We start from the raw sequence: 13368 nt of genomic DNA, 5'->3' as shown, positions 1-13368 counted from the left end.
TGAGAACCATTAGCATAAACCATCTGGTGAGGGTATTAGCAAAACCACAGCAGTCACCTGACCCAGGTATTTCATTTTCCAATGAAACCCTTGAAGTCAGAGAGAATGTACTGCTTGGATCTCCTCAGAGGTCCAGGCTCGGAGATGACCCCAGCCCCGACAAACCACGCTTCTGTCCTCCACGTCTTAGTGAAGTCAGGGCTATGCACCCCTCTCCAAAAAGGGACATCACAGAATTCACACTGGATGCCCTTAGGGACCCTGCTTCTTCCCTCAGTGTGCTGAGCCCTGATAATAATAATTTTTAAAATATTTTTAATTATTATTTTTTTAATCAATCATCGGGCTGGAGCAATAGCACAGCGGTAGGGCGTCTGTCTTACAAGTGGCCAACATGGCCAAACCAAGTTCGATTCCTCCGCCCCTCTCGGAGAGCCCGGCAAGCTACCGAGAGTATCTCGCACACACGGCAGAGCCTGGCAAGCTACCCGTGACATATTCGATATGCCAAACACAGTAACAACAAATCTCATGATGGAGACGTTACTGGGCCCACTCGAACAAATCAATCATCATGAGATACATTTACAGACTTACAAACTTTCGTGCTTACATTTCAGTCACACAATGATTGAGTATCCATCCCTCCACCAGTGCCCACTCTCCACTACCAATGGTCCCAGTATCCCTCCCATATCCCCCCACATTCCTCCCACTCCTCCTCCCCCCGCCGCCTCTGTATCAGGTGGATTCCCTACTCTCTCTCTCCTTTAGGGTGTTGTCGTCTGCAGTGCAGGTGTTAAGTGGCCACCATGTTCAGTCTATAGTCTACAGGCACTGTTTCTTGCCAAGATCTGAAGGCTGGCTCTGAAGGCCCTACTCGCCACTCCCTGCTGGCCACTCCCTACCAGCTCCCTGGCATTTGGGCATGAACTACCAGCCTCAGTCTTTGAAAAGTGATTGAGGGTTGGAGACATAGCACATGGGTAAGGCACTTGTTGTGCATACAACTAACCCAGGTTCAATCCCCAAGACGCCACATTGGATCTTCAGGGCTCAGATCCAGAAGCACAGTGAAGAGAGGAGAGAAGGGAAGTGGAGGGGTGAGGAGGGGAGGGCCCTCAGAGTTCCAGGCATACACTGAGGGCCCTCTGTGGCCCTTAGCTGGAAGAGTTCTTGCTGTGTGTTTGGCAGTCTTGTCTAATACAGGAGTCAAGCTTCCGTAGATCTTGTCCTTTGACTAAATACATGCTCCAGTTTCCATTGTTTTTACAAACAAAAAATGTCTCACTTCCGCTCCAATAAACGAGGCTCCTGTTTCAATGCTCTGAGCTGCTAGTTCAGACAGCGGTACAGTCTATTGCTTCCCACAGTGCCCCCCACCTACCCCCTCTGTTCCACCTCCCTTCTTTGCAGAGTTCCCTTCAGAGCTCAGCTGTACTGTCAGGAGACAGTCCTGGGCAGCAGGAACCACCCCATGCCAGGACTGATGGATCCTGGTGGCTCTATAGCCCACAGCAGGCCGCAGAGGCTCTCGGGGGGCAAGAAAGAAGCTAGCCCTGAGAACCAGCCCAGTACCTCCTCTCTTTCCCATCTTCATCATGTCACTGCTTCCTATTGGTTTTCAGTTTAATTTTATGTCTTCCCTTTCTTTTCCAAAGTTAAAGCATGGTGATTAAATGGATTAAAGACCTCAACATCAGACCAGACACCATAAGGTACATTGAAGACAAAGTTGGCAAAACCCTCCATGACATTGAAGCTAATGGTATCTTCAAAGATGCCACGCCACTGGCCGAGCAAGTGAAAACAGAGATAGATAAATGGGACTATCTTAAACTAAGAAGCTTCTGCACCTCCAAAGAAACAGTGACCAAAATACAAAGACAGTCTACAGAATGGGAAAGGATATTCGCCGAATACATATCTGACAAGGGGTTGATATCCAGGATATACAAAATACTGGTTAAACTCCACAAGAAGAAAACATCCAACCCCATCCAAAAATGGGGCAAAGAAATGAACAGAAACTTTCTCAAAGAAGAAATCCGAATGGCAAAAAAGCACATGAGAAAATGCTCTACATCATTAATCATCAGGGAGATGCAGATCAAAACCACAATGAGATACCATCTCACACCTCAGAGACTGGCCCACATTCAAAAGAACAAAAGCAACCGATGCTGGCGCAGATGTGGCGAGAAAGGGACACTCCTTCACTGTTGGTGGGAATGTCGACTGGTTCAGCCCTTCTGGAAAACAGTATGGACGATTCTCAAAAAATTAGAAATTGAGCTCCCATTTGACCCAGCAATACCACTCCTGGGAATATATCCCAGAGAGGCAAAAATGTATAGTCGAAGTGACATCTGCACTTGTTTGTTCATTGTAGCACTCTTTACAATAGCCAGAAACTGGAAGAAACCTGAATGCCCAAGAACAGATGACTGGTTAAAGAAACTTTGGTACATCTACACAATGGAGTACTATATAGCTCTTAGAAAAGATGAAGTCATGAAATTTACATACAAGTGGTACAACATGGAAAGTATCATGCTAAGCGAAATGAGTCAGAAAGAGAGGGATAGACATAGAAAGATTGCATTCATCTGGGGGATATAAAGTAACAAAATATGAGATTAATACCCAAGAATAGCTGAGATCAGCACCAGGAGGATTACTCTATAGCTTAGTGGCCAGTTGGGCATTCTAGAGGAAAGGGCAGCTCAGATAGAGAAGGGAACACCAAATAAAGGGTGTTTGGAGGAGCCTCACAGGAGGGAGGGGAGATGCATGTCGAAAGTGGACTATGGGCTGAACATGTTTGCCACTCAATGCCTCTTTTGCAGACCACAACACCCAAAAGGAGAGAGAGAACACAGGGGATTGCCCTGCCACAGAGGCAAGGGGGGATGGGGGGATGGGGGTGGGGGGGATATTATCCATGGTGGTGGAAAATGGGCACTGGTGGAGGGATGGGTATCTGATCATTGTATAATCAAACCCAAGCACAAAAAATTGTAAATCTACAACTGAACCTCATGGTGTTTCACTAATAAAAAAAATAAAAAATAAAAAAAAAAGCATGGTGATTTACAAAGATCTCCAAAACAGAGTTCCAGGCATACTGTGTTCCAGCACGATTCTGACCACCAGTATCAACGTCCCTCCACCAATGCCCCCGGTTTTCCTCCCACCTCCACAAATCTGCCTCCTTAACGGGCACAGTTTTAAATTCAGTTATTGTCATCCGGGTTTCCTATTCACAGTGTTGCTGGTTCTGTGGTTTGGATACAGAGATACACCAGGCTCTACACCGCAGATGTGACAATTACCTCCCATCCGCCTCTTCTTACTCCCCCCTTGATTTCATCCCTTCCCTGTCCTTCTTTCTAGAATCTCAGGTAAAGGTGATCTAGGTATCTCTCCTTTGATACTTTGCATTCCCCCATCCTGTCATTCTATCTATAGCCCAGAATTGTTTCCCTGAAATGCTCCAGGGAGGATCCTCCCAATCAAGTCACAGTGGCCTGATCTCCAGGCTCCCCAGTGGCTTAGTAATTCTGCTTCCTGATTCCCGGCAAAACCCTGCTCTGTCTTCTCATGCCAGCTGCTCCTTCTCGACCACCCCATGCAGCCAGTTCCTTATGGGAGTTTTCTCCGGCTGGGGAAAACTCAGGGAAAAAGAGAACATGAAATGGCACACAGACAAGAAAGCACATTTCTGTTTTAAAAAATGACCCTGGGGGCTGCAGCAAAAGTACACAGGGTAGGGCGTTTACCTTGCACAAGGCCAACAACCCAGGTTAATTCTGGAGCCCATATGACCACCAAGCCTATCAGGAGTGATCCCTCAGTGCAAAGCCAGAATAAATCCTTCGCCTATCCCCCTTCCCATCCATGTTGCCCCCCAAGAAAATTCTTTGAAGGTAAAGACATTTTTCTGCATTGTTTTTGGAAAACTCTCCACTCGAATTTTTATCATTTTATCTTCTCTTTTGTGACTACACCAAGTACTGTTCAGGGTTTACTCTTAACTCAGTGCTCAGAGATCACTCTTTGTTATTTTTTGTTTTGTTTTGTTTTACAGTGGTAGGGCATTTGCCTTGCGTGCAACCAGCCCGGCTGAGCTGGGTTCAATTCCTCCCCCTTTCTAGGAGAACCCAGCAAGCTACTGAGAGTATCTCGCCCGCACAGCAAAGCCTGGCAAGCTACCCGCCAAACACAGTAACAACAAGTCTCAAAATGGACACATTACTGGGCCTGCTGGAGCAAATCGATAAACAATGGGAGGACAGTAACAGTGACAGTGCTTTTTGGGTCACACCCGGTGATGCACGGGGGTTACTCCTGGTTCATGCACTCAGAAATTACTCCTGGCGGTGCTCCGGGGGACCATATGGGATGCTGGGAATCAAACCCAGGTTGGCTGCTTGCAAGGCAAACACCCTCCCACTGTACTATCACTCCAACCCCAACTCAGGGATCACTCTTAATGGGGTTCAGGAGTCCTATGAAGTGCTGAGGATGGAATTCGGTTCAGCCACAGACAAGGCAAGTGCCTTCCCCACTGTACTATCTCTCGGCTCAGATATCTCCCTTGCCTCTTTTCTTATCTGATCACAGACTCAAAAACTTCATCCTCTAACTCTATGCAATAGGAATGAGACTCCACAGGGGTTTAATGGTAACAACTGATTTGAATTAGTGGACTTGAAATGTCGGTTTCAAGTGGCTTAAACACTGAAAAGAAAGAGTACAATGCTTCATAAAAGTCACCAAGCCTGGGGGTAGGAGAGACAATACAGGAGGAAGGGCACTTGCCTTGCAGACAGCCAACTCCAGCTTGATCCGGACACCATACAGGGTCTCCAAAGCCCCTCCACGAGGATTCTTGAGCACAGAGCCATAAGTAAGCCCTGAGCACCACCGAGGTTTGACTACAATGTCTGTGCCCCACCCCCTCCAAAAAATGTAACCAAGCCTGTGAGAAATAGCTAAATCTCAGAGCAGGAAGGATGGATGCCAGGCAAGTTTGGCACGGACTTACGCTAGGAAGCAAAGAAGTGATCAAAAAAAGGAGAGGGAGGGTGGCAAAGGCAGGGCGACCTTGTTTTGGGAGAGCAAGAATCAATTTCAAGGAAATCTAATCCTGAAAACCAATGCAAGTTTTGAACACCACTATGATTAAGAACAGCACTGACATTTGAAAACAAAAACAAAAACTCTAAAAACCATTAGTTACACAATATCCAGCGATTCTTGAGTTTCCCTGCATAGGAAACAAAGAAATGGGAGCTGAGACTGTTAGCAGAAGACCCAGTCCCAGCTGCTGAGGACCCGGAGGGCTCAGTTTGGAAATCATCAGCACAGAGCTGTGTACAGGCTGGATTTGGAATCATCAATGCTACCAAATTAGGGAGAGATTTTGATGAGAAATAGGACATTTATCTGCTCTTTGTGTCTCCACACAAATTCATTAGACAGTGGGGTGAAAGAGGAGATATGAATGGGGGATCAAACTGAAGATGACTCCTGGTACTCCTAGCGGTTACTTCCTAACCCGCAGAAGGAACAAAGCATCACCTCTCAGTCTCTCCAGAGCTCAGCAGAGTGTCTGTCATGCATGTGGGGCTCCAGGTTGGATACCTGGCACCACCCCTCGTGCAAAAACATTATCCCTGCATTTCCTGCTATTTGGCCTCCGCAGGGCTGAAACCAAGGTGTGAGAGCAAGCTCATCACACCCAAGTCTACATGAGCACTGGCCCAAGCATGTGAGCACAACCAAGTGTGCAACACCTCGGGAGCACTGCACCGTCATGGTCACGAGCAGCTCAGCTACAAGTGTGTGATCTCAGTTCATCACAGAGCGACAACAAAGGGAAGTGCGGCCAGGGGTTGAGGCAGGGCTGGAATTGCTCATCATAAAAATCACTGTAGAAACCCTAAATGAGGAAGCTCCTGTTTAAGAAGGCAGAGGGAACTATGTTTCACCAAAATCCGATCTCCCCAAAGCAGAGACAACCACTGAGAAATACTCTTGCTAAATGGAAAGTTCTGTAGTAGGAAAATCTCATACAGTACCCCAACGTCTACCACGGGGGATGAGATGAAAGTTCAAATGGACAAAAGTGGGATAAGGATTATTAAGGCAGATAAAAGCCAGTGTCATGGCTGCAGTGGTTGAGGAGTGGTAAGAAGACTGTGCTTAGGGAACAGATTGTCTCTATCTTCAAGTAAAACCAAAGAACTAGGAGTAAGAACAACAATGTACATAACATTCCTCATATGCACAAAAGAGCACAAAAAAAAAAAAGAAAAAAGTGGGCTAATCTTTTGCAAACCACAGCACCCAAAAGGAGAGAGAGAACAAAAAGGAGTGCCCTGCGACAGAGGCAGGGAGGGATGGGGGGGATGGGGGGATGGGGGGTGGGAGGGATACTGGGATCCGTGGTGGTGGGTAATGGGCACTGGTGGAGGGATGGGTACTTGATCATTGTATAATTGAAACCCAAGCACAAAAAATATTTAGTCTACAACTGTACCTCATGGTGTTTCACCAATAAAAATTAAAAAAAAAAGTGGGCTACCACAGCTCCTGGAGAATGCTCCAGGTCCCAAACAGAGCCGAGATCACCGGGAAGTCCCAGATGGGGTAGGTGCCGCATTCCGCCTTCTCCAGATGGAACCCAGGGGACCATGACCCTCTACAAGCATAGCTCGGGCATGCAGGAACCAGGACTTTTATTCCAAACCGTGTGGCCACTTATGCGGCCGTGCTACATCTCCTTATATACAAAGTGATCAATGGAAAGTAAATCATCCAACGTTTCTCCCTGAAAAAAAAAAGTGGGCTAAATGTGTCATGATAGATCAGGTGGAAAATGGGCATACCTGTATTATTCTTGCAAACTGTTTGCAAACAAAACTTCCATCTGATTTCAGGATAAGGGGCTGGCTCACAAAAGGTGCAGGGAACTTTGCAAGGCGAAAACAATGTTTTATTATGACTGTTAATGCATGCACGGATTTCCACATTGCTCACAACTTGGGGGAAACACCTTGGTTGTATGCAAAAGATTTGGAGGTTTTACTTGAAGTCAATGATATCTCAATAACAGCTATTGGAAAAGCCTCTGAATTGCATGGACAGCCAGAGAAGACATGAATGTCCCTATCTGCCTCTCGAGATGCTTCCAGAAACTGCTGGCTATATCTCAGACTCTCACCTCTGTCCAGTGAGGGCTGTGTTTTACCAGCCAGGATGCAGAAAATTACATAAAATAAAATATGGTCATATTAAGATCTAGCTGCAGTGAACATAGTATCTACATGGCTAGTCAAATGCCAAAACCACCATGAAACCTTGACCGAAGGGTCTTCTCCAGTATCCCAGGTCCTTGAGGCTGCTTGCTGGGTATTGATGGGGATGTATTTCCCCCAAAAAATGAAAATATAGACTGAATTTTGCATGTAGCAAATACTCAAGTGCAATCAATTCCTTCTCAGCTAGAATCTTCATAAAGCATCCCTGCCTCTGTTTCTCAGACAGTAACTGATAGGCAGATCCCTCCATTCCAGAATTGGAGATGGCCCCAGCACCAAGACTGGTGCCTGACGCTTTGAAAAGTCTGCTGGATAAAACAAAGCAGAGTGGAAGGAAGGGGCCCCTTTCACTCCCTTTTTTTCTCCCAGAGCCAGAAAATACTGCTGCTTGCAACTGAGAACTCTCTCCATTCTTCATCATTGCCTCTAATGAACCATTTCAGGCACCTGCCAGGTAGCAGAATGGGACTGTATTCTAACCAGTTCAATAGAACACATTTGGGAGGGGGGGTCTATAAGTCAGTTATAACATTTAGGTTACGGCAGGAGCACAACTCTAAAATCTGTTTATAGCTCAGAAAACAGGAGGGGAAACTCAAAACAAAAGCTGGCTATGAAAGCATTCAAAGAATAATTTAGACAAGGTGCTAAGCCACCTATAACTGAGCCCTAAAATGTACCAATGGCACCTGGTGCTTTAAATGGCTCAGAAACTGGGGCAGTGAAGGCTACATTTACCAAGAATTCATGGGCAAAGAGCACTGGGCAAGTGAGTCCAAGGCATGGAGGGCAGGAGCAAGGTGTGAACGCTTTTGGCAGGCACTCTCTCTCCCTCTCTCTATCTCTCTCCCCCCTCTTTTGGGCATTATGGTTTCAGTACAGATGCCAGAGTCCTGCCCCTGCGCCTGGCTGTCCTCACTGGGGCCCCCTGGAGGGGGGAGGGTTGAGTTCCCCTCCCCCACCCCCGAGCAGAGCCCCAGCAGCTGAGGACCTCCGGAGCCAGCCACGGTCATGCTGGGACCACTCTCCACACGTCCGGACAAGCCTCATGCATGAAAGAACTGGCAGAGGAACTCAGGCATGCAGGTCCCGGGGCTGAGATCTCCAAGCATGCTTGGATTGGGACTGGGCCTTCTCCACCCAGACCCCCCATCTTCCAGTAGGTAGGCATCACACCCACCAGCTGCCGCCAGCACCAGGTTGGTCCCATCAATGACCAAGACACAGAGACTATAAAACCCAGCTCCTGGAAGCGCGTGGCCGCATTCGCAGCCGTGTGACATCTTATTATTTCATTTTTCCTTTGGAGAACCTGGCAGGCTACCAAAAGTATCCTGCCCGCACGGCAGAGTCTGGCAAACTTCCCGTGTCATACTCTATATGCCAAATACCAGTAACAATGATGAGTCTCATTCTCCTAACCCTGAAAGAGCATTGAAATGGCTCTTTTAAAATCTCAGGGCTAGGAAGAAGGAGACATTACTGGTGCCTGCTCGAGGCAATCAATGAACAACAGGATGATGGTGATCATGACAGATGCCAGATGCTGAGAGGTCATTGTATTTGCTCCTTTACCTATCTTCAGTACTCAGTTCCTCTACAGTGGGATCATCTCCAACCATTTTTGTCATAGTGACCCCTTCTCTATCCCAACTGCCTTTTTCCTAAGCACTTGAAGCAGCCTTTCAACTGTGGACCAATCCTCCTTGTCCTTGTTTCTACTGTCCTTGGGTATTAGTCTCATATCATGATGTTTTTGTTTACATCCTACAAATGAGTACAATCATTAAGAACTCAAACTTTAAACCCGAACCCTAGCACAAGTTAAATACCAAATATCAGGAAACCTTTCCAGAGCTTTCCAACATAAGATACCTTAAAAATTAAGCCATCAGCACCAGAGACGCGACGCAGTACAGCAGGGTAAAGCACTTTCCTGGCACACTCTGACTCAAGCTCAAACTCAGACACCACATAGCATTCACCACATTCTGCCAAGAGTGATCCCTGAGCACAGAACCAGGAAGAAACCTTGAGTGCAGTCTGGGGATAGCCCCCAAACCCAAAACAACAACAATAAAATAAAATTAAGCAATCAAGGTTGCTGGAGGTGCTTGGGCTCATCACTACACAACTCTTAAGTCTAACTTTCATCTTCAAGCAACCAAACATCACATTCCCCTCTATTTATCTGCTATTGTGCATTTACTCCTGTTGAGCCTCAATATTTTTCTTTTGTCTTTTGAGTCACACTCGGCGATGCTCGAGGCTTATTCCTGGCACTGCACTCAGGAATCACTCCTGGCGGTGCTCAGGGGGCCATATGGGATGCTGGGAATCGAACCAGGTCAGCCGCGTGCAAGGCAAATGCCCTACCTGCTGTACTATCACTCCAGCCCCTGAGCCCCAATTCTTATCAGTCCTCCTCTACATCCTACTTTCCAATGATGAACTGATATGTAGTTTCTTTCTATGGACTGTAACCATCTCCTTCACTCCCTCATCTCCTTCCTCTGAGACAGCAAAGCTGCAGTTCCCTCCCAATGACAAGCCCTGCACCAATAACACCTTTGTCTTTCCCAGCAGGCAGCAACCCAGGCCTTTTCCTGTGCTTGTAGGATGCTCCTCCTCCTAAATGCATTGGCTAACATTCTCAAGCCACAGCCAAGGACTCGGCAAAGGATGCTTGCTTGTGAGAGAGTTGGAGTTCCTCTGCCTCCCTCACCTCCCCCTGGCTGAGCAAGCTTTGCCACCCAGGACACCTGATCACTGGCCCTCTAACTGCCCACTGCACAGCTCCCCAGGAATACTGCTCTCTCAAACTGTGTAACTTCACACAAAATAGTATCCATCTAGGGCAGGAGAGAGACTACATCGGGTTAGGTACTTGCCTTGCATGCTGCCAGCCATGTTCTATCCCACTGCTACACCTGGCCCCCACAAACCAGCAGGGGTCACTGCTGAGCACAGTCAAGAAGCGCTCCCAGTACCAGTGGAAGTAGACCACCCAAAATCCCTATTTCCGGTATCTGCTGAGTCACTGCTGCCTGCTGCAGCGTGAGAAGAAACAGAGGGGTCCCCACTGCCTTCAAGAGTGAAAGAAGTCAAACTCTCTGGAGTTCCTGGCAGCTGCAGGTGGCTGGAAAAGGTTACGGAGCTGAACACAGTGTGGGTGCCTCAGAAAGACAAGAAAATCACCACAAGGGCTGGAAGTGCTGAAGAAGTTACTTCAGCCACAGGACTCAGGATAACTCCCAGGGCAAACAACTCACCCACAGTTCCTTCCTGATCTGAGTACGGACACAAACAAACCTGCGTATAACCCAGACAGTAGGGCTCTGTTCACTGCCTCGTCTGTCCTACAAAGAGCCAGTACTTGTCCCAGTTCTTGGTGTATTCCAAACACTGTGTTTCATACTCTGACACAAATCAAAACAATTGGAAATGAAATATAGTTCAGCCTGTCCTGCAAAATGTGTGCAGCTAAAGCCAGGTCTCTGCAAGAAAACAAATGGAAGACACGTAAATTTATTTTAGGTTTTGGTTGGTTGGGATTTTTTGTATTTGAGCCACACCAGGTGGTGCTCAGGACTTACTCCTGGCTCTGAACTCAGGGTTCACTCCTGGAGAAGTTCAGGGGGCCATATGGGGGTGCCAGGGATTGAATCCAAGTCAGCCCCTGCAAGGCAAGCACCTTACCTGCTGTATGATCTCCCTGGCTCTCCAAAGGACCTTTACTACTACACAAGCTAATAGACTGTTCCAGAGTCCTCTCCCTTGGACATATGTAGCTTTAATGCCTGAAGGCCAGGAATGACTCAGAATCCCCTGGAGTGATAATACAGTGTGTAAGGCACTTGCCTCTCATAGAGTAGACCTGGGTTTGATCCCCAGAATCCCGTATGGTCCTCTGAGCCCACCAGGAGTGAAGAGCCAGGAATGAGCCGTGAGCACTGCAGGGTGTGGCACAAAAACAACAACAAAGAATCCCCACAGCCCTCAGATTGAGTGACACCAGGCCTGGCAAGACTGAGTGACCCTGGGCAATGGAGAGATTTCCCTCCTTCCCCAAACAAGTTCCATCTGTCCCTCTTGGATCTGTGAACCCCAGTCCATGTTTCTGAGCTCTTTCAAACACACACACACACACACACACACACACACACACACACACACACACACACTCCACTGAGCTTTGGGGCCCTCCCGGGGGGCTGAATTCTTGTTCTTCCTAGCTGCACAGTCCCTGGGACAAACTTGCGGACTCAGGGTATGGTATTCCCACTGGTGAGTAGGCAAAGCCCTTGGAGGGACAATGGCTGCAAAGAGGAGAGCCAGTGCCTGAACCCAGCGGGGTCACTCTACCAGGTTTAAGGTCTGTCTCTATTCAGTCCTAACTAAATGCACTTTTTTTTTTCTCTTGAAGCTTTGTGGGAAGCTTCTCATATACTAGAGCACCTCTATATTAGAGAAGAGTAAGCTGGTCTAAAAGAGGGCTCTTGCTGGCTCTGAAAAAATGGGATGGAAAAAAAAATGCTGAAGTGCTTGCAAGTTCCCAGGAAAGATCAATCGGTGAATACCCAGATCATAAAAACGAACAAGGCATGGGCTGGAGCGATAGCACAGCGGGTAGGGCATTTGCCTTGCACACAGCCAACATGGCCAACCCGAGTTCTATTCCCAGCATCCCACATGGTCCCCCGAGCACCGCCAGGAGTAATTCCTGAGTGCATGAGCCAGGAGTAATCCCTGAGCATTGCTGGGTGTGACCCAGAAAAGCAAAAAAAATAATAATAAATAAATAAAAACATAGATTACTTAAAAAAAAAACGAACAAGGTAAATACTCCTCCAGTCACTATCAAAGTGGGTCACAGGAAGACAGAAGAGGTAGGAGGTTTGCCTAAGGAACAGGTTGGGCAAACCCGGAGTGTTTTCCTTTTGCTTCTCAGAGTGGAAGCAGCTAAAACAGCTTCACCGCCTAGCCAGGGACTGAGGGGGGAGCTGAGGGAGGCAGCTAACTTGAGCCCTGGAAGATGAGCCCAGAGCCCAGCTGAGAAGAACGCTTTAAGGGCCTGGTGAAGGGCAAGGCGTGAGTGGGTGTTGGTGTGCAGTCGGAGCTCGCTGGAGCTCAAGCTTCACCCCTACAGCTAAGGGAACACCTGCAATGCCTCTCACGGCTCTCGGGACAAGTCCATCAACTTCCTACGCTTGCATTTTTGCGTCTCCAAAGGTGAGACCGCTAAGTCCATGCACGGCCACCAGCACAGACCCGCTCCTGTGGCCTGGACCCGACAAAGGTTCCTATCAGAACTGAGCGCTCCGGGGTGTCGGTCCAGAAGTTCTTCCCACCCTCCCCAAGGATCCCAACATCGGACGGGTTCTGCAGAGACTCTGCACCTAACTCTGCCGGGGCCGCGGGGTCCGCCCGCACTCACTCACCCAGCAGCAGCAACTTGAGCTCGCGACGCGCGTCCTTCTTGTCCCGGCGGAGCTGCCGCTCGATCTCGGCGCTGATGCGCTGCGACTCCTTCTCCTCGGCAGACAGGCAGCAGCAGTTGGCCATGGCCGCTCCCACCCGGGACTTGCGACGTGCGCGTGGGGTTGCAGAGAGCAGAATCGCGCGCGGAGGCGGCGGCGGCGGCGGTCCTGCGGGAAGGCGCTGGGTGCTCCCGGGCTCAGTCTGTCTTCAGAGTCCGGGTCGGGTGGGCGAGTCCTGAGCCCCGGGGATGCTTTGCTGCTCCAGGAGCTTCGACCTCGTTCTGCAGAGACTCAGAAGGAGCCCGAGACCCGAACGGGCAGGCAAGTGGCCCGCGCAGCGGTTCCTGGTCCTCGGCGCGCTCAGCTGCAGCTGCACCAGGTCGCGGCTTTTGCAGAGTCGGAGCGCGAGCCCAGGGCAAGAGAAATCAGATCCTCGGGGAGCGGCTTGGGGGGGGCGGGCAGCTGAGGCTTGCAAAGCGCGCGGAGAGCGGGATCTCGGGGCGCGGGGGGCTCCCCGCACTACCACCCCACGCAGACGGCCGCGCCCGCGTCCGAGGGAG

The 13368-nt window shown here is 48.9% G+C and overlaps 1 protein-coding gene across 1 annotated transcript in view; it reads right to left on the bottom strand.

Annotated features, from left to right (window-relative positions):
* Positions 1 to 12893, bottom strand: part of GNA14 (G protein subunit alpha 14) — a 238974-nt gene extending 226081 nt beyond the window's left edge. Inside the window, exon 1 of the mRNA XM_056118802.1 lies at positions 12770 to 12893. Within this exon, the coding sequence (XP_055974777.1) occupies positions 12770 to 12893 (124 nt within the window). The remainder of the gene's footprint in view (positions 1 to 12769) is intronic.
* Between the last annotated feature and the right edge of the window lie 475 nt (positions 12894 to 13368).

The sequence above is a fragment of the Sorex fumeus genome, unplaced genomic scaffold (genome assembly GCF_029834395.1).
Source record: "Sorex fumeus unplaced genomic scaffold, SorFum_2.1 ptg000038l, whole genome shotgun sequence".
Lineage (NCBI taxonomy): Eukaryota > Metazoa > Chordata > Mammalia > Eulipotyphla > Soricidae > Sorex > Sorex fumeus.
The sequence above is the reverse complement of the archived record's forward strand: the minus strand, read 5'-3'. Positions and strand labels throughout refer to the sequence as shown.